The sequence below is a fragment of the Echinococcus granulosus genome (genome assembly GCF_000524195.1).
Source record: "Echinococcus granulosus chromosome Unknown EG_S00107, whole genome shotgun sequence".
NCBI classification, from domain to species: domain Eukaryota; kingdom Metazoa; phylum Platyhelminthes; class Cestoda; order Cyclophyllidea; family Taeniidae; genus Echinococcus; species Echinococcus granulosus.
Window position 1 is genome coordinate 222,870 of NW_020170487.1, and position 20,968 is coordinate 243,837.

The 20,968-nt window shown below is 42.6% G+C and overlaps 3 protein-coding genes across 3 annotated transcripts in view; 1 reads left to right on the plus strand and 2 right to left on the minus strand. All coding sequences in view use genetic code 11, as the record gives it.

Annotated features, from left to right (window-relative positions):
* Window positions 1–12,828, minus strand: part of EGR_08479 (Ubiquitin hydrolase) — a gene marked incomplete at both ends in the record, with an annotated part of 18,818 nt that extends 5,990 nt beyond the window's left edge. The window contains 12 exons of the mRNA XM_024497728.1: window positions 667–918; window positions 2,626–3,008; window positions 3,658–3,772; window positions 4,167–4,298; window positions 4,558–4,809; window positions 6,364–6,447; window positions 6,792–7,370; window positions 8,406–8,620; window positions 9,375–10,044; window positions 10,576–10,753; window positions 11,463–11,725; window positions 12,691–12,828. Coding sequence (XP_024347869.1) covers window positions 667–918; window positions 2,626–3,008; window positions 3,658–3,772; window positions 4,167–4,298; window positions 4,558–4,809; window positions 6,364–6,447; window positions 6,792–7,370; window positions 8,406–8,620; window positions 9,375–10,044; window positions 10,576–10,753; window positions 11,463–11,725; window positions 12,691–12,828 — 3,261 coding nt within the window. The remainder of the gene's footprint in view (window positions 1–666; window positions 919–2,625; window positions 3,009–3,657; window positions 3,773–4,166; window positions 4,299–4,557; window positions 4,810–6,363; window positions 6,448–6,791; window positions 7,371–8,405; window positions 8,621–9,374; window positions 10,045–10,575; window positions 10,754–11,462; window positions 11,726–12,690) is intronic.
* A 4,950-nt stretch (window positions 12,829–17,778) lies between these two features.
* Window positions 17,779–19,912, plus strand: EGR_08480 (Nuclear inhibitor of protein phosphatase; the record flags this gene model as incomplete). The annotated part of the gene is made up of 6 exons (XM_024497729.1): window positions 17,779–17,849; window positions 18,393–18,458; window positions 18,493–18,553; window positions 18,723–18,929; window positions 19,000–19,407; window positions 19,466–19,912. 6 exons carry the CDS (start codon window positions 17,779–17,781, stop codon window positions 19,910–19,912), a joined length of 1,260 nt encoding a protein of 419 aa, XP_024347870.1.
* A 570-nt stretch (window positions 19,913–20,482) lies between these two features.
* On the minus strand, window positions 20,483–20,919 carry EGR_08481 (60S ribosomal protein L32; the record flags this gene model as incomplete). The annotated part of the gene is made up of 2 exons (XM_024497730.1): window positions 20,483–20,641; window positions 20,674–20,919. 2 exons carry the CDS (start codon window positions 20,917–20,919, stop codon window positions 20,483–20,485), a joined length of 405 nt encoding a protein of 134 aa, XP_024347871.1.
* Between the last annotated feature and the right edge of the window lie 49 nt (window positions 20,920–20,968).

Below are 20,968 nucleotides of genomic sequence, written 5' to 3' on the forward strand. Positions count from 1 at the left end.
ATCAGGGAAGTCTTAATGCGCTGCATAACGTAGCCGAAGCTACTGGATGGACAGTCGTCTGTATCAAACTCCATCAATTATTGCTCCATTTATTTTTCTGTAGAAATATCACACTATTCTTTAAACACACTGGTAAATACTTATTTAGGAATTGCAAGGAATAAAAAAATGAAATGACTACTGGCAAAGAGGCTATTGTTTTTCTAATCACAGTCAAAATCGTATTTCTATTAGGTACAAACCTATTTTATGTTTTAAAACATTGCTTAGCTAACTTTAGCATTAATCTTATAAGGCAAATTTGCAAAAGGAAAATAAAAAGCAGGCTGTATGGGTATTAAAACACAAAGCTATACTTTTCCAAACCTTTTAAAGTTTGAAAATTTAAATATCTGAACGACGTATTATTCTCCAAAGAAAAAGAGTTTTTATCCCAAAATTTAGAGTTGATTCAAGAACCCTACCTACTCCAATATAAGCTTCTGAGAAATCAGATTTAAATAATGAAACTGCACATGTCTGCCAAAATACAACCAGTGGGTAGATACTTTACAGACCCATTACCCGACCACATGACACTCGCATACCTAAGGTACGCCACCTTTACCATGGAACAACTCCTGCCTGTAATGTTGAGTGATCCCCTATCGCGTTCCTTCCCCTTACCTCGGCGTTCTCAATGTAGGAGAAGACGATGTAAAGGAGACGATAGAGGGCAAGACGCGAGGACTTGTTGAGACGACTGCGCGCCGAGGCGGCTGCTTTAGGACCGACGAGGAGGGAGGCGAGGAATTGGCCCGTGTCGGCCAGCAGTGAGCGCAGGTTGGGCTGTAACGTCCGTTCCACCGCCACCTGCCGACTCTCCGTCTGTGCTCGGCTTGAGTGTGACCAGCTGGAAGTGGAGGCTGAGAGGTTGATCTGGAAGACGACGGCACACGATTATGTGTGATTGTAGGGATATTTTCGAAATTTGATCTGATCAGTATAGCAATTCCCAATCGAATTCATGCCTCCAAAGTAAGAGGGAAGAGAATACTTTCTTGTCGAAATTCTCAGGTGAAGTGCACTTATTCCTACAAATATTCACCAAATTGAATTAAATGTAGGTTAACTCCCCACTCACTGCTACATATTGTATTCCGATAAAAAAACTAGCCTACTCGGACTACAAAACCTAGTTAATCGTCATCTTTGATCCAAAAATAGTCCCCGGTGCTACGAACAGGGTAAAAAAGCGAAATCCTAATAAAGTGTTAGGCAAAGAAGCTATAAATTGTTCACCTTTTTATTCTGTAAGACAAGAAATAGGGAATGGAATTTCACAAGCATTACCTACAGTCGTAAGTGTCGAAAGCCGGGTAGCTTCATAAATTTACATGTGTATTGCCGTTGCGGCTGCCCAAAAGAGATGGGCCTGGACGGCCCTACCACAAAGTGTACTTCTAATTTCTCTCCACTTTCAAAGCAAAAGTACAGCAGAACTTGGAAAATGTCCAAGGTTTTCAACTTTCGTTAGATCCTGTTTTCGGATTTTACTGAGAGTTATTTGCAAGGAGTAGGTACGACGAATGATAAATTACACGACTGAAACCACTGAAAGTTGTGAATCTAGAGAAAGTAGTTCAAATTTAATGAGTTCTGAACAGGCCAGAAAGTTGGGCGATCAACCTGTCTAATTGCAGAACAGAACAAGGCGGGGAGATCTAGCACAACCTGCAATCACTAACGGGACTAAAAATGAAATCGCCGGAAAATTTCTAGCTATTTAAGATCAGAGTCAATTAGTGCTGCGGATGCCTTTGGACCCAGAAAGCATATTCATCTGATTTTGTAGAGGCTACCATTTTCCCGACTACCTCTTGAACAGTCTAGGATATCGCATTTCCGCTAAGTGCCTTTTGATTGGCTGGTTACGCGCATAGATGTACTTTAAGTGACCTAATGCTCACTGTAAGGCCAAGGTCAATCAAACGCTATAAACAGGCAATACTGCAACCATCAATCTGTCCCGTCCAGCCGGCAGTTGATGTGTGCACGTAGTAGCTTCCTGCTTGATCATATGCGTCGGTAGATATAGGCAGCCTTATACCGGAGTCTCGTATGCTGGTCACCGTGGTTGAGAACTCGGCAGTATCCAGTCTCACACACGCAAACACTAGATCATAACAGTTCGATACCGAAAATACAAAAAAAGTACATTCTTCCTCGTTCATTTACACTTCCTGATAGCAAATTGTGAATTGTAGGTTCGTGGCGATCATATCGATGGCACAGACTCACGGAATTGACCAAAAAAACTTGGATTGACGGAATTGTACCTGGGATAAAGACCTCACAATTAAGATTATCTGACTCTTCATTCTGTGTCCTGTGCATAAAATATCCCTCAAGTTAAGCAAATATTTAAAAGTTTTACACTGGCATCTAAAATTCATGACAAATAGGAGTTGTCATTTACAATTTTTTCACCACTAAATAATTTTAAGTGCTCAGATCACTCCTCTTCCCGAATTCACAACCTTTACTAGCAGAAATCCAAGAACACATTAGCCTTTTTCATTCCGTCTCCAAATTTCCGATTTCGTGATCGGAAAGTTAAGTCAAACACCTCTCCTACTTGCTCACCTCAATGCGTTTCCGACAATAGTCAAAAAAGCGCTTGTGGCAGCTTTCAGGATCTTTCTTCAACTTGCTTGACAGTTGAGACCACGAGATGAGTAGAAGCAGTTTGCGTGCCTTGTGGATGGCCTGGCGACAGTTGAAGATCTGCACCTCTAAGGGCTCCTCACTTGAGTTGCCCAAATCGCCTTTACCATCTGCTGGTGGGAGAATTTTACCGCCAGCAAGTAGGGAAGAAACATTGCTTGCTCCATGATCTGTCGCATTCGGTGTTGTGGGTAGGGAGGTGTAGAGATCCCACAAAAAGTCCACCCCGATCAAGTCCATTCTCTCAACAGTCTTAGGGGAAATGGACTTTCCGTAAGTCACTGCCTTAACAATTAGCCCGACTGCAGCATATAAAGATTCAAGTTGTTCATTAGGCTGAACAACGTGTTGGTTACTCAAGCATTTGATCTACTCCATTTTATTTGTAAAATCTACATTTCAGAGGCTTCAGATGCTAGAAGTCAGGAATCTACCACAAATTTAGAATGCGAACGTTGGCATCATCCTAATTACTCTTCATCACTTGACAAAATAATGGCAAATTTTTTCTGTGCTCCTACATTTGACAAGTTGAAAGGATAATCGCAGGAATCATTTTAACTACTTTAAAAAGTGCCATAAAATTTGACAGGGCAATTTAGTACAGTACCTTCAGCCCTGATTTATAAATGCATAAGAATGGAAAAAAAAGAGGTTACCCAGCCATCCTGATTCATTTTAAGTCGACCTTCATTTAAATTCACTTTGACGAAGATTGACTCGAAACATTGGAAGCCTATTTATATATAACAAAAAAATACTTCAGAGGAAAATCATACGGTCTAATTTCTTTTACTCTAAGAATCGTCAGCTAATAATAGGTTCACACTATTCATTTGACCACGAAGTCACGATATTTTTAAAGAAACTCTGGACTTAACATATCCCGATTCGTCTATAAAAGTGCCTTTCTCCGATGTAACAATACAAGGATAAACTTAGTCCACTTACCCTTGAAGGTCTGAATGATGGATGGTGGAAGTTTGAGAATATTTTTGGTAAAAAGGTTATTTTGAGCGTCAGTTTCAAGCAGATCCAAGGCAGAGGCGAACCAGAGAAGTGTCTCCTATAAGTGGATGCTTTCTTGTCAAAAGACGTGTTCGCTTGGAGAGGAGTGGACTACATATAATTACCGTTGAAAGAAAAAACTCAAAGCATGGCCTGCTGGCTTTAGTCAATGAGAATTAACGAATTAAGGAACTCGAGGGGGGTCTTGTGAAAGTGAATGGCAGTTACAGATACTTTTACTTTACTTATTCAGAAATGTTTTACATCTACATCCGCTTAGTCAAGAAGGGTGCGCTAGACAAAAAAAATAATGAGTAAATATGGGAATTCTTAGTTATCCAGTGCTCGCAACCAGGTCATAGCGAGGGCATTATAATCCATTTAGATGCAAGAAACCGCAGAGTGTCATTATTTTCTTCAAAGGTTGAGTGGAAGTGACTAGACAGACTTACCTCAACGCTAAAGAGAACAACGCCATAGTCATTCACAAGGGTGTCCCAAATGTCCTGAGTCCGATCCCCAGATAAGTGAAGGTCAGCTGTGCTCAGAAGGTAATGAAGCACATCCAAGTGCCGTTTGATCAGCTAAATTCATCGTAACACAGAGATCTCGTCATTACGGATAGGTGATGATCACTTGTATAATGAAAAAGACGTGTGACTAATCGAAAAACAATGAAAGATGAAATATCCCAGTAGCTTTCACTTCAAATGAGAACACAATAAAAATCCGTCAAGTGATTGAGAGCTATGGAAAACTACCTCGTCAAGAGCACTCTCCAAATCGTCTTGGTAGTCTAAGAAGCTTTACTAAATAGTCAAATCCTCTCCAACGACGACTCACATCGCTGTGTCGAATGCTTTTGTCGCGTTCATGGTCGGTAGATTTTGCAGGAGAGGAGGAGACGACTAAATGTTTCGAGGTGGCAGCTTGTTTTTGCAGACGATGTAACGAATTGCAAACGGTGTCGATGAGAGAGTAAGTCTTGTTGAGTTCTCGCAATGTGTCCTTTAATGGAGAACAAAACATTGCGGTCATAGGAACGGAGGTGGGAAATTTGAACACCTCAGTCATACGGGATTGTGTTTCAATCAACTGAGAAAGTAAAGGTGTCGTGGAGATTAATCTGGATCATTTCTTATTTACAAAAAGTGCGTCGGCTGCAGGCTTTACAGACATTTAGCAATAAAATAGGGAAGGAGGATAACGCAAGCAGCTCCTGGTGCATGTACACATGCTCCCATAGTACAACTTGTAGTTGAACCATTATATTTGATGACACGATGCCATTTTCACACTGTAAGTGTCTTGAAACAATCGCTTCCTCATCCTAATTTAAATGTCCAAAGCCCAAAGCCTTCTGAAACTGCTAGCTTTTTTTTCTTTGAACCAAATCAAAGAAATCACTTGTTCTAAGTGATGTGTGTTCGCCTCATGAAGTTTTATTTCTGCGATATATTTCATCATTAATTGGACTCACAGGAAGAGTTTGGCGAAAAGCCGCTCCTTTAAATTCGGGCGATAATGGTATCTGGAAATACCCGAAAATTTAACCAGAAACAACCCCAAGTAAGCAATCTGGGCGCAGCAGTATGGATGTTAGAATTACCTTATATAAGGTGCATTTTATCAAGGCGTTTAGCCGATAGATGAGGCAGGCACTTGACGACAGGGAATTACAGTCAGAATGGCGGTGATACGATCCAAAGGAAGTTGCTTTGGCGTGAATCTCAATCCCACTAGCATTATATTTACCAGGAGAAAAAAGCCCTCACGTTTTTACTTTGCGACCTTTTTCGAGAACGTGAAATTTTATGATTAATGGACATTTTACAAGTCCCATGTTGAGAAATTGCGACTTTCACGCAATCAGCACTTGATTTTTTTTCCAGTACCTATGTAGTTAGGCAGTTTAATAAACCACAAAATTGTTTTCAAAATCCCTGTTTTAAGTCCAGAAGCGACATCGAGTCAAAGTTCTTTGCTTCGCCATTAACATGGGCATAGATGGCCTTGGAAAAATAATCAGTGCTTACGTGGAGATAGAAGCTCCATTAAAAAATGTCAAGTGAAGGTGCAACCTTTGACCTGACCAGTACAAAGTGCCGAATACCCATTAACTGGTCATGATTGTACGCTATGTAGAATGTATTAAAAGTTGTCACAGTGGGTCTAAACCCAAAAGTTACTAGTAGCAATTTGTCGGTGATATTAAGATGAAGACGTGATCCCTTACTTTCACTGTGAAAAAGACAGAACGCAGCTGATGTTAGGCGATGACACACCTATCAGTAAAACTAACCCCGCATTCCGCTTTAAGACTATAGCGGTATGGGAGATAATAATCTTCAGTCTCCTCCGAATCTTGCAAAGGAGCAGTGCTATTGTATTTCAGCATCTAATACAAATTTAAGATGCAGTATCCCTTTCTAAAGAGGAACTGCAGGCCTGTAACTGAAACCACCAAAACAGCCTCTTTCATAAGTAGCATAGCAAACTGGTAACTGATGGAAAAGCGTTCTACGTGGCAGAAAATGCGGAAAAGAGCGTCTATGTGGAAGCGAGTGCGTGTGTATGGGTGTTTGCTGTCAAAGTTGGCATTCGCGAAAAACTGACGCAACACTGGTCTCAATCTGGGGTTCATATTACCTTCTTGCTACGGCCGGGCAGGGGTTTGCATATTAGATCCAGTATGGTCTGCAGGAAGTCCAGCACGTAATAAGTCGATTTTCCCTAAAAAAGAAAAGGAAAGCGTTAACATAGCGATATAAACAGATGAGTGGCTTTTCAGTTCAGTGGAGGTATTTTTCTTACTAAAACTAAACAACAGCCAACCGAATCGCAGCAGAATCAAGACAGGATAGCCAACAGGTGAACTAGACATCCTCAAAACAACTGCGTTAAGTATTCGATTGCAGTCTAGGAAGGAATTAATCAAAAATTAATTTGTCTTCAAGCATCAAAAGAAAGGATTTCAAATTTAACCTTAAGTTCCCACTTCGTAATTATCTATCAAGGGCCATTATTAGATTACCTTAAGGGAAAATGAGGGCGAATCCCATATTAATAGGCTTTACCCTTTTCAGTTCCTCAGCAGCAACAGACAACCACGTGTTGAGCCGATGGCGCTGCTCGTTTGCAGGCAATCGGCACTCCCGGAGGACAATCAGCAGCTGCGCTATCGCCGCTTCGGTATGCTCGGGATTTGGTAAACAGGGATGATGGATTGAGACTCCCTCGTCTACACTATTATGACTGGCACCTCCATTTCCACTCCCGCTGCTGCTACTCAAGGCGCTGACGAGTCGTTCAAACCGTCCAAAGGTCGCCTTTCCCTTTTCCTCTCCGGCCACAGAATTCGATTTGGCGTGCTCGGGTGACTTGGGATGCAGACCATGGGAGAGTTGCCAAAGAAGTTGAAGACAGAGATCAGATACCCAGACCTCACGCGAAGTGATGGCAGTAGTAGCAACGAAATTGAGAAGTCGGGCGCGCGCGTTACGGATGGTGGACGGCTCCGTGGTGGGCTGTCTGACTGATGTAGTGGTGGTGGTGATGGAGAGTTTGTGGCGGTACCGATGCTTCATGCTCATCTTGTTGGACCCCGAGGATCGACTGAACTGAATGCATGCTTGTAGATCTAGGGCACTCCAGCTCTGTCAAAGGGGAGAGAAGTGAGTTAGGTTGCCTTTCGCGCCGCTTTAGGTCCTTCAATGCCATAAATTTGGCCAATGCTTCATCAAGCGAATTGAAATAAATTTTAGAATGTTATACTTGCGCCTCTTTTTTATGTATAGAGGTAATAAAAGTTTTCACATCCTTTAGAATCTCACTTTTTCCAGATAGTCAATGATAGTCTTGAAACAAATCAGACAATGTGCAAATAAATGAAACCATTTATAATTTAGTGTGATGTTAATTTACTGGGGTGATCAAAGTAGTTAAAATTATAAAGAGCTGGACAATGTTTTTCACTCATTACGCTAATAAAGAGTATTTAGTAGGCGTCTCAATTACTTTATAAGCTTTGCCGTCTATGAGCAGAATAAATTTGGCATTTCATTATCAATGGAAAGTAAGCAAATGACACAAGGAGAGCATACTGAATAAGTGGAACACCCAGCCTTCTGTACTTTGTATCAAGGGAAGTCTGAGAAACCTTTTGTACCAGATTTCTTGTGCGAGACAACCACGTTTGTGTGGTTCAATTGGGAGGAAGAGGAAAATCGGTGATGCCTCACCGTCATTAACTTTAATTTCATCCCTCTTGGAAGTGACTTTCCATACTGGATGAGTATTAGATCCATGATGTTGTAATTTATTTCATGTCAATGAGTGACTATCCTCACTTATTTTCTCTAAACGTGCCTCTTGAAGGTTACCATTTAAAAACTTCCAATACCTCCTAGTTAAACTAGCTAAAAGCAATTAAAGGACTTCCACAAGTGGTTGCAAATCACTTCAGTGGTGAATTTCAGGGGAGAATAAAGAATCTTAAGTGAAGATGATTATTTTCGATTACTATGCATGCCAAGATGCCATTCCACAAAAACCTCATCGTTAAGATAGCAAGGGTTTATCGATAGAACAATGAAATCAATAAACCTGTTCTTCACAACAGACACCAAAGTACCCTCCGATTCCAAAGAAATGTATTCGCCAGTTAGCCTAACCTTCAGTACCCAACTTACATCTCTAACCAGTTGGAGGACATGCTCGAACTGCGCCTGATTGAAGCCATTTGCTCCAACCTCAGAGAGTAGCTTGAGGATGTTGTTGATGCCTTCGTTGCTCTGGGTCTCCTGACACTTCCACAAGGCCGAGATGTCTTCCATTGTAATGTGGTCTCCAAGACAACGAAACAAATCGCACAGCGTTGCCACGTAGGTCACATTATCCAGGTTGGCTTTATTACAAATAACAGCAGTCAGAGTATTGTCCATGAAACGCTGGTGAAGTTTTCGCCTATTACTTACGTCGTTCAGATGGAGGTGCCTAAGTTTTGCATTTCCCTACAGAAGCTGCGGATGTGGTTGGATAGTATGAGGGATAGGGCTTACACGTGAAAGAAATTGAGGGCACGACTCCAGTTTAGATAGTACCATCACATCTCAATGTTGAATATTCTCCCATTCGAAAGCCGGGTCACAGAGATTCCTTCAAGTTAAATTATATATTCCTAAGCTGTTAGGCAGATAATGAAGTGTCTCTAGGCATCAACTTATTTCCAGGCTTTTTGTAATACCCTCAGCAAAATTTACAAGAAGGGTTGGTGGAAAGTTGCCATGTGTTTCCATAGGAGATGAACGGCACTTAAGCGCACCTAACACATATTTAGGAATGCATAAAAACAACCAGAAAGTAATGTTCAATAATAATCTACTCTGCATCCATAAAACGACTTTACTTGTCAATGAAAGGGGGACAGAATACATTATCTGATGCCGAGTTGCGATTGCCTCCCTGCCAACTATATACATTAACAACCAGGAAACAGTCAAATCAGAACCATATTCTTAGTTTAAGTATTGTGAGCATTGCATAACTATATCTTAACCGGAACCGGCATTAATATCATTAGTTGTAAACCATGACGACACAGAAAATAATTTCCTGAAGAAACAAATGATGATTCTAATCTTAGACAGCGCAGAACTTACTCATTATTGACCGAACGACTGCCTTTTCCCCAATCCACGTCATCAGCACATCGTATCGAATGAGTCGATGCAGCCTACGTCGGCGCAGAAAGGCCTGGTTCTCCGCCGCCAAGATGGACGTTGAAGTGACCACAGGAGAGGCGCCGGAGGCAGCGAGACCTGATTTGGACGCAGCGCTGCTTGAGCGCACCTGTTGAACGGCGGAGAGCTGATCAATGAGATGGCGAGTGGCGAGTATTCGCACCTTGAAGGAGCTGGAAACGCCGGCAGGTGGGCAAAGGGAGGAGAGCAGTATAGCCAAATGGCGCTCGTCCACATGTGCTACAGAGAAGACAGATGTTGTTGGAGGAAGAGAAGGACACTGTTTCATCAAGGCGTCCCAGTCGGGCTGGCGGGGATGGGAGAATTCCGCGAGGGTAAAGGAAACAGCTATATTCACTTCATTGCTGCTGTCTGTGCTGTTTGACAGTGCGGCGGAGCGATAACAGAGTACCCGGAGGGAGGTGATGAGATCGAACACTCGTGACTTCTGTGGATTAAAGTCTTCTGAGGTAAGATTGTGGATGAGCCACAAGGTGCGGATCATCAGCCAGCTGGAGTATCGACACATCGCCTCCAGTGTTAGGTATTCTGCCACGTTGGCCAGAGGTCCTAGTACTGATTGCATCATCTATAGGAGAAACAAAACAAACTTACCATCAGTACATATACAATAGACAGTTAGGTCATTCATTTCATTGCGAATTCGGATAAATTATTTCAATGTTTAGCCATCAGGTGACCATGCCAAATTGGGTAAGGCAAACAAGTAATTTAGAGACAAGACTTTATTAACATACCGGAGAAAACACTGTCATACCCGAATTTATATTTTTGGGGCTTCTGTCTCGGTGCCTTGCGAGTTTGAATAGCCGTAGGATGGTAAGAGATCATTAGACGGTTAATCAAAATACAAAGAGAACAAACAAGCTAGAGTGGGTAATTAATCAGCCGAACGGGATAACCTTTTCAAAGATACCATCAGTGTTTCATTTGTGTGAGAGGAAAAAATCGCCGCGGCTCTCGAATCCAACTTACAGTCGGCCAGTCATCAAAGGGTATGAATCATGCCAACGCTGGCTGGCCTATGATTTGCCAGCCAAGGCTGGTTTGCCAGAAAAAAGGAAGTGGGCAGAACTCACAGAGGGATGGTGCGACTCACCTTGAGAGGTAAATGCTGACGTGTGCCGTACCAGAGGATCAGATCAAACCCCCCGTGTGCTCCGAAGCAGTTGAGCAAATTAACAAGATAGAAATTCTTTGGTGCCGGCAGGGTCTCCGCAAATACGCGTCTCTCACCTCCACTATCCTTCGTCGGACCCCAGTTATTAAATTGATCACTAAGAGTAGTAAAGTTGTAGGTAAAGTGCTTATTTAAATTTGGGAAATTTATGCAACACAATTTTCTGCGGAACAGCAACTACCAGCAACATATAGATTGATCAAAACAGAAAACAACGATGTTCTTTGACAAATTAAAACTTGGCGCAGTAGTCTGGCATCCCAGTACTTTAAAACTTAACTCATTTTTACTCCTCGAACACGAAACTTGTCAGGACTACGCAGACTTTTGTATATTTGGGCAAAATCGGAGCCATGTATTAATAGCTTGTTTGCAATGTGCTTCATTTCTGGATAGCAAACAAGAAAAAAATGTCTTGATGAAAGTTCCTTCGATCTCCACAACAATTCCAAGTCAGCATGTTTTCTTAGTACTTTTTCAAAATTGAAAAACAAGTTTAGCTAAGATTAGATCAATCACGTTGGGCGCATAAAATGTAAATGAGTCCACTTCTCAAAGAGCTTTTGAGAGGCGGTTTCCAATAGGGGCTTGCCTTTACTTAGTAAAGTTATAGAAAGGCATCCACGGCTAAAACGTTATTTTGAGCACTTTTGCTTTATATAGCTGAAAACTGCTTAAGCAAAATGACTATCATACTCGCAGGTAAGTTATCATCGACAAACACATGAAAGACGTGCAACAGAAATAACAATATGAAATCTGCTGAAACACTTTGTATAAATACAGAACCGGAGAGCAAAACTAACACATATGTCCCAGTGTTTGTGGTTCTATCACGACAGCGTTGGTGGTAGCTGCATTCTGGGTTGAAGGTTGCTTCCAAATAAGAAAAGGCCAAAACCATAAGGTTCTGATAGTCAGATTTTTGAGAAGATTGTTGACCGTGGGACACAAAACTCTTTCCAACAATCAGACATTCGATAGCCAGTTGGATAACTAATTCCAACATATTATGGACTCCTTCAAGGGTCTCCGCATCCCACTGAAGAACAGCGCCTGACGTAAGAAACTAAAACGGACAAACATATATGAGTTTGATCGCCACAGTTGGAAAAGAAGTATTTTAAAAAAATTAACCAACAGGCACATATTTCCACTCACTCTGCTACTCTCCTGTTAAGCAGACTATGATAAACACAGACCTAGGTAAGTTAAATTCCTAATAGTTAAAATTTTTGGTAAACGTTTTCTGCAAGCATTCCAACACACACTTTATTTTAAAAACACTAGAACGAAAGGGAAAATAAATATTCCACAGCTAGTCAGGACTACAAACAGCTTGCATTTTCTTCATTTCATGAAGTAAGGAAACTTAAAACACCTGGGAGAAAGCAAGCATCAGGGTGTAATATAAGGTTCCAGGAGTTTAAAAATCAGATTGTGGGCAGATATGTCAGTTAAAAAGTTCACCTTGCTCAAACATTCGTTCAAATATTTTGTCATGAAACGTTGGAGCGCTTCCGTGGAGACAAATGCAGGTAGTCCTCTGCACTTAATTATACGGATAGCACTTAATAAACATAAACCAAGAGGTTGAGACCGCAAACAAGGTATATTCCATTTTTCAATGTATAGTGATTCTTCAAGCGTTCTGAGTTTATCGATGGGAAAATCGTCATCTGCGACCGATTGAGAGCCGACCTTCTCATCGGATGGGAGATCTTGAACCTTGGTTGATGGTACGAAATTTCTCTGCAAAATAACCACCATCAGATGTTACACAAGACTTTCTTGAAGCAGCAGTACTGTCCTTAAAAATTATCCAAGAAATGGTAAACAATATCACTTATGGGCGAGAAGACGTGATAAATACGGGTGTCAACTTCCTAACAATCAAAGCAACCTGCTGAAACATAAAAAACAACTAACACTTATGCGTGTTTGAACAAAATCAGGCAAAATAAGCAGTTCATGTTAAAATTTTTCCGAAATACCAAAAATGTGACACACAAGCAGTCGAAAAATACCGCGTACGTTGACTAGAAAGGTAATTGCAGAATCAATGTCATTTTCACAAGATGATAAGGCCTCCTTTATTTGTAAATCATTTCCAAAGCCCATAAGTTGCAATTTTCGTACATTCGAGGCGTATTCATCAACCACCTCAGGCATACTTAAAAGCCGCTATACTAAGGACGTATGACGAAACATACGAATCAAGAGGTAAAACAAACAAATATGCAACAAGGAATGAGCATGTCTTTCAGGTGCTATTGCTTATTTGTCAGTTTTTGCAAGCTTACATTTCATCTACGGAGGCAGCTTGGGCATACCAGTTTTATGCCAACATGGTCATTTATGGAAAATAAATAATGAAACTGCTTTGAAAAGTATAATAGATCAATCACTTTGCTCAAAACTCAATAAAAATGTTTTAGGCTACACCGAAAGTATGATGTAGCGTCCCGAGACTCCCTGAAGACGAAAGAAGACACAATGCTCGGGCAGAATACATATATTCAGCAAGGAGAAGGTGTCTGGGCCAGCCCACTTAGCGGGGTACAAGGAGGCTACTTCAAAGCACCAAAGTAGCGCCTCTCCAATACCGATGGGTAAACCACTATCGTATTACAATGATATGCACTATAGTGCTTCAGATTTCTTTGGACACCTAGCATGAAGACTGTACAGTCGGAGGGAATTAAAATCTGCAGATACCTCAATGCTCGTTAATTTTGCCACTGTGGATTTTTAAAACCAAGAAAAAGACGATAGAATACATAATACCTAAGCGGAATACACATATATGACATACAGTAGGGCTTGTGGCTAAAGGCATTACCCGGACACCATCCCAACTAAATGCCTTCATTACAGCGCCTTTGGAGATTAAAATATTTTTTTGACAAATTAGGCATGGTACTGATAAACAATAGCTGTCTAGGAATTAATTTTGGTACGAAATTACTTTATGTCTTGGCCGTTGCACCTTCACCGGGTGGTCTTGCCTCTGGGTCATGCAAAGGGCCCCAATCCGTTTTATACATCAAAAACATATATTCATCTTTAGGAGAGTCTCGGAGTGCAATGTTGGTGACAGTGGCAACCAAATCGGATCCTAAAGCACAGCAGTTTTAATTTCTACTGTCAAGTGACAAAATTTAGCTGGACAAAAGAAATGCACATGCTATTAATGTGAGAATCTCTGACGACTTATAACAGAAGAATAAAGAATGACGTCTACTTTCGGCAAATACCCAAACCCCGTGGTTTGCAGGAGATCTGTTAGCATTGGAGGTAGCATTAGCCTTGAATCATCTAAAAAAGATTCGGGACAGATTTGGCTACCGTATCTGTACAAAGATATCAATGATGTGGACTCGTGATAACTCCTTTACTTTTATATTAGCTAAATGAAACCCAGATAGATGTGATTAGGCAGCTCTTAGGTGAGACTAAGGTAGTAAAATAAACAGACCCAAAATCCCTCCTTCAGAATTGTGTTAAATCTCGCCCTCTCCTACATAAATCTCTTTTTAGGATAGTGTTCCTCCGTTTAGGTATGCACATGAGTAATAGATAGCCGGATTCCCATTTCCTTGAGTCCAATTCCATATGGTGAGAAGCTGGGCGGCATAAAGGCCAACTCACTCAGCCAATTGGTCAAGATCGCAACCAAAAGCCCCCAAAACTCCATATCACCTCGCTTTACCAGATGACCAACAGGTGGTCAAACGCAACACCCTCTCATCGCGTCCCTTTGTGCTATGCCCCAAGATCAGGTCAGCCTTCCCTTTCCCTATCCTATTCGCTCCCAAAGGGCTCCAGATAAAATAGAATGACGTCCGTGCAACTTCCTTCTCTACTTGGGGGCAGCTAAATCCATGGTAAATCACCAGGCTTTTCCTACCATTTGTAACAAGTTTAAGATCCTTTTTTGTTCCTACAAAATTGCGTTAAGTAGAAGGGAGATGCTGGCAAAAGAGAAGAGATTGTTGGAAGTCAGCACACGGAAAGAAACCGGAACAGTGAAGTTTATTATGTGTCCAGGACTGGCTCGCGAAGTGATGCTTGATGGTGATTTTTACACTACACCATAGCTGTCCTAAATTTTGCAGACGACACCTTTTCCACCCAGCATGTCATTAAAGCTAACACAGCCGCTTCGCCACCAAGAGAAGACACAGGTGACATCTGTAGCGCTCCTTTTGAAGCCGCAGCCTGGATGACATTTGCACACAGCTGACTCAAAATATTGTGATGACGAGGGGAAGGAACTCCTCGAGTTGTTGATTTAATAGACAAACGTATTCTCATGGCAAGGTACTAAACTGAGGCGAAAAAGTATCGTCAAGCCTAGAATAGATACTGGAGAAGCTAGACCCATCTGGTAGCCACCCAGACGTATTCCACCTCCTCTGCCAGAAGAAGTAAATAGTCCGGTGGAAGAGATGATTCGAGATGAGGTTATGAAACCATCAAAGTCACTATGAGCCTCTTTGATCGTGCCGGTAAAGAAGAACTACAGTAGCCCACGTTGCGTATCGAATACTGGAAGCTGAACACCGCAACTAGGATAGATGCATTCCCATTACCCCACATAAACGATTTGTTAGACTCCTTACACGGGTGAAAGTGGTTCTCAACCCTCGTAGAATAAATTGACAGAAAAAATACAACTTTTATATTCCCAAATGGACTTTGTAAATTCCAAACAATGCCCTTCGGACTTTGTAACATTGCGGTCACTTTCAACTCCTGAAGTAAGTAGCATCAATAAGTTTATTTCCAAAACATTGTTGAATCCACCTTGACGAATTTATCATTTTTGGTTAGGATATTCGGGAGCATAACGCCAATTTGGAACTAATACTTTACCTTCGACCAATAAATCCGAAGAAATGTCGTTTCCTACAACGCTTGGTTACATCCTTGGGATATACAGTCTCGTCAGATAGGGTTGCAGTCACCGAAGGCCGTACAAAATAAGTGAGGACATGGCCAACGCCAACCAATCAGACGGAGCTGAGCAGTTCCCCAAGCTTGAGAAATTTCTACAAGCATTTTGTCAAAGATTTTGCTAAGATCTCCAGTTAGCTGCATGATGAAGCTTTTAAAGAACCAAAGCAAATGCTCTGCTCCGCACTGATTTCAGCAGTGCCAAACTTTGGATTGAGTTTCCCACGGCTTGTCCTGGTTACGGACGCAAGCAATGCATCTGTGGGCGGTGTACTCTCACAAAAGGACAAAAAAAGAAGGAAACGCATCATTGCCTGAGCGAGTGCCAGCCCCGTCAAAAACATGCAATTCAAAAGTGTAACACAAGGCGAGCTGTACACTCCCTTCACAATGGTTAAACCCTTCAGACACCACCTTATGGCGAGGGAGATCATAGTGAGAAAGGAATATCAGGCGCCTGTCTGGTTAAAGCAGTGAAGGAGTTCGACCAATCATGTGCACGCTGGTACGAGGAACTGCAGTGATATGATTTTACAGTTCAATACAAAAAAGGAAATACGCATAGTACCAATTCCGACACGGCTCTGATATACGATAAGTTCCTGACATCCTCTTCTGGCTCCCCAGTGAAGGAGATGACCTCGTCCAGCAGTGCGGTCAGGCAGATACGGCAAGAAAGGTTGAAACTCCGCCCGGAGGATGCCATTTTATAATACCAAGAGGAGGTCGAATCTCCCAAGCGCCTACTGGTTACTGGCTCTTTAGTACAAACGCTTCTTTAAGAGTACCATGGGCAAATGGGCCAGGTGGGTGGAAAGAACATGCTAAACCCCTTATGCAAAAGAAATTGGTGGTCTTTGCTCACTCTAGAAGTACTGGATTTTTATCGAAACTGGGACACTTGCAGCAGATTTAAAAAGCCTTATCCTACAGCGATTACACTACCTTAACCCATGCCCATAGGTTTCCCAAGGGGAACAGAAAGTATAAACATTATGGATCCTCTACCATCTACCAAAAGAGAAAGCTGATATATTCTGGTTATGGCAGACCCATTAACGTTAGTAGCTGAGGCAGGATCCATAAAGGCACAAGACGCTGAAACGATTGCCTCAGTTTTCTTCAGTCGGTGAATTTGTCAGCTTGGACTGTCCCTATCCTTTCATATCTATCGAGGTCCCAATTTAGAAAAAGGGCTCTCCACTGAACTATGAAAGAACTTCCGGATCTTAAAGACAGGCACTACACCTGAGCGCAAACAAGGCAATCGACAGGTGGAAAGAACAATTTGCAGTTTGATTGGATTACTAAAGGTTTTCACTAAAAATGTACAACCAGAAGACTAGGATTTGGGTCTGGAATTTGTCCTTCACGCGTACAGGGCTACAGTCTATACATCAAGAGTGCTTTTCAATATCTTCAAACCAAACATGAAAGTAGCAATCAACAGTGCCCCCACGTACGCTCTGAGATGAAAGACTGTCTTATATCGAGCAGAAGAAACATAACGACAAACATCCAGACTAACGTCGACCGAGAAGGCGACTTAGCACAAGTATAGTAGCCGATTCCCCCACCTGGAACACACCGCACGTTTTATCACCCTGGGAGCAAAATTCCATTTTGAGAGGTGAAAGTTCTCCCACCTGCAAACTTCCTCGTCTGCAACCCACAACCCTGTACCCAGCTAAGAACCTTTCACCACAAAAGATGCAGCTCTACAAAGGTACACCACCGGCTGGATACGAGGGTAAAGTGTACGCATTAACAGAAGAAAGAAAACCACCGGTGCTAAAAGAACGAGGGTGCTATTTAAAATTTGTGCTCTGCACCTTTTGGAGAGGAAGCAAGTAGCTGACTCGAACCTCGTGCTAGGGCAGAGCTGTCACCCGATCCTCCTGGACCTGTACCTATTCTCGCTGACTCTAACTAATAAACATATCCCAATCAAGTCAGCCTATTTGTTCAAAGGGTATGAAGACCAGAGAAGAGATAAACGAGGAACGTACTACACAAGTGTCTGTTCAGTTGTACAGAAACTAGATGCCTAAAACAGGTGTCACGTAGTTCGTTCTTAGCACCAACTGAGTTGTGATGGCTAATACAGGGGTCTGACTAAGGAAGCGCTAGGGATGCAGCCCAAGAGAGGAGAGGGACTACGTAATGCGTTCGTTGTTTAAGTCTAGGTGCTGGTACAGGGCCACTTGGTGCCTTGGCCATTGCAAGTTCGCCAGGTAAGCTGGTCTCTGAGGTATGCTAGTAGCCCTAACCCCCTCTATTTATCGATGGTGTATATTCTGTCCTAGTGTTGTGTTTTCTTTCGTTATTATGGTTGTCTTGGTGCCCTTCAGCCACCATGAGTCATGGCATGCATTTATAAAATTTTAGTTTCCAGCATTAAAAATTTTGTAGACAATATAACAGAACTCTGACAAATGTTTATTAATAATCACTGAAAAATTGCCAAATTGTTGACTTCTAAATAGTGTTTTTGGGCCGAACTTTTCGTCCATTCATTATGCAGACATAGGCACAAATATCAGGTAGTTTAAGCATTTTTTAAAAATTTTATCAAACAGCGTGCAGTTATTGGAAACTTTTATGGTCTTGACGCATAGTTGTTCTAATACTTAACTACAAAGAAGCGGTCTTCAAGTAACGTATCGGTATTCGGCTCCGTCTGAGAGTTCTAAGCGTTTTTTCTCGTATTACTAGCTAAATTTCTACCTCACGTGTACGTTTATTATTATACCATCGTATGTTCTTTAATTAATCAGGATTCTCCTTGAAATGGGTGGTGTCTCTGGCGAGCCACTTGTCAATAACTTCAAGATCCCCTCCTGGTAATATTTCTAAAAATTAGAAGCCTATTTTTAGGGCTGCCAAACCACCAGCAGGTGTACATCTAGATGTCATGAAGGATGGCAAGCTCATTCAGGTACTAACTTTCCTGCTTATTGACTCTTAACTGTCTTCTTGCTTAATTTTATCCTGAAAGCCCAGTTCGAGATTATTAATTCCACTGGACTCTATTCCCGTAATTTCATCATTTGCCATGTGCGAGTGTAAATGCATGAGCATCCAAGTCTCTTGATTTTGCGTTGCAGAAGTTAATGATGGATGATAAATCATGCTACTTCTTTGGACGCAATCGTCAGCTTTGTGATTTTGCCATCGACCATCAGTCGTGTTCTCGTATTCACGCTGCTTTAGTGTGGCATAAGAACCTAAATCGTGCGTTCCTCATCGATCTTGGAAGTGTTCATGGAACTTTTATCGGGCGAATCAAACTCGAACCGGAGCGCCCACAACAGGTAAACTGCATTTTCTAACGTCGAGCATAGTTTTATTTTGCAAAAACCTTCCAGAATGCTGCTCTTTCAGGTTCCTGTTGACTCGGAGATTCACTTTGGGGCCTCTACGCGGGTCTACATAATTCGCGAACGTCCAAATCCAATTATAAACTCTTCCACTGCCGAGGCAGACAGGTTGATAAAGGAGGCTGCAGATGCCACCGGCAACGCCAACAAGCTCCCACAGAGCGAGGTCGAACTGGATAATCTGACTCAGTTTAATACGGCTCATAATCGCCGAATTGCTGTGAGCGATATGCAGCCACCCACCGTGTCAGCCGTACAAAGAGGCCGGCGGAACTCACTTAATCAGCGCCACAGTGTTCACTTCAGTGACATTGAAGAGGTGATCAATCCTGAGGACGTGGACCCCTCCATCGGTCGCTTCCGGAATCTCGTTCAGGAAACTTTCATTCCCAATAAGGCAAGACTAGTTCCCGTTTGTTGAAGATGCGTTTCGTTACGTTTTCCCTCAAGCCTATTCCTTACTTGCCTAGGGCGCGGATAAGCACGAGGGAGCGGATATTGGTATTGCTGCACCCAAGCCTAGCCTAACCCCACCTACATCTTCCAACACCGAAACTGCCACAAATCAATCGACTCGTTCGGCAGCTGCAGTGAGCAACCCTAGCTTTACCTTGGCCGCAAAACTGGGTTTACCAATGCCGAATTTAGCGCCCGAAATCGATTCAGTGGAACCACAAACCGCATCCCTGTTGCACCGACTACCGACAATGGCGGCGACGCGCCTTTCAGCGGAGGACATTTTAGGCGGACCGCTTCCAGGACCCAAGGAAGAAGGCACCACTGGTGCGAAGCGATCTGCCACCGCCTCCTCTATGGGTGAAGAGGCCGAGAGCTCAGCACCAAAGAAGAAAAAGTACGCCAAGGAGGCGTGGCCCGGTAAGCGACCGGGATTCCTTGTGGGTCCCTCGGTCGCATGATATTGACCTTCCACCTCAACTTTTCTTTGTACATTATTGTTTTCATGGGAAAATAAGGCATTGTATTTGTAACCAACAAACCTTGCGCGATTTGGCGGCCGACCTCCTCTTCGAAGGCATTTCCCCATGCGCCACCATGCGGCCAGCGATGGGCAGAGACCTAGGTGCCTCGATACCCCTGTAACGCGACATAGACTGCGTGACTCTACACAAGTACTGCTCATAGGACTGAGTCACCCAAAGTTGCTGCATTCCTTGGGCATCAAATGCCGACTACTTGAGAGGGGAAAAATGAGATTCTGGAGTATTTGGGGGGAGGGGGGTGGTTAATACATAAAACCTCCAAAAGCGTTGGGAAACTAACAAATGTGTACCCCCAAGCCAGCGCAGGTGCAATTGACACCCTAGGTAACTTTCCTCAGAGAGGCGGGTATACCACGAGCGGAGGGAACACGACAGCCCGTGCTATTCGAGAGAAGTCTAATAATACCAGCAGCAAAGTCAGACCCATCTACCCCACTTGAGAAGACCTGGTCAGCATATATCCGAATCGACCATTTATTTGTACAACTACTCATTCTCCGTAAGCCTTATCTTGGCATTGGGATTAACAATACGAATGTTCAGTTCCTTTGCACGTTCTACGATCTTGACGCGATTTTTTCTTGAAACCGTCCTAGAAATCACACCCGCGTGGGTGCGATGTTGCATCAGTAAGACTTCAAGTTCCTAAAAACATGATTAAACATGTCAAGGGATACCTTGACATTGTTGATTAAAACATGTTTGAATCCATCTGGATGAATGTGCCTAACGCGCTTGGCCGTCCGGTAGCCGATATTTGGCATACGAATCTGACCCTTAAAACGCCGACGAACCCTGTTGTCGATACCCTTCGGCTTACGCCACTTATCGCCAAGACGGACGTAGCGGTCGCTCTGGTGCCTGTGCCACTTCTTGGGGTGCTTCTTCACAATCTTCGGGTGGGGTAACGGTTTAAGCGCCATTCTACACAAAAAATGCCAGGACTTTACTCAGATGCATCAGAAAAAAGGA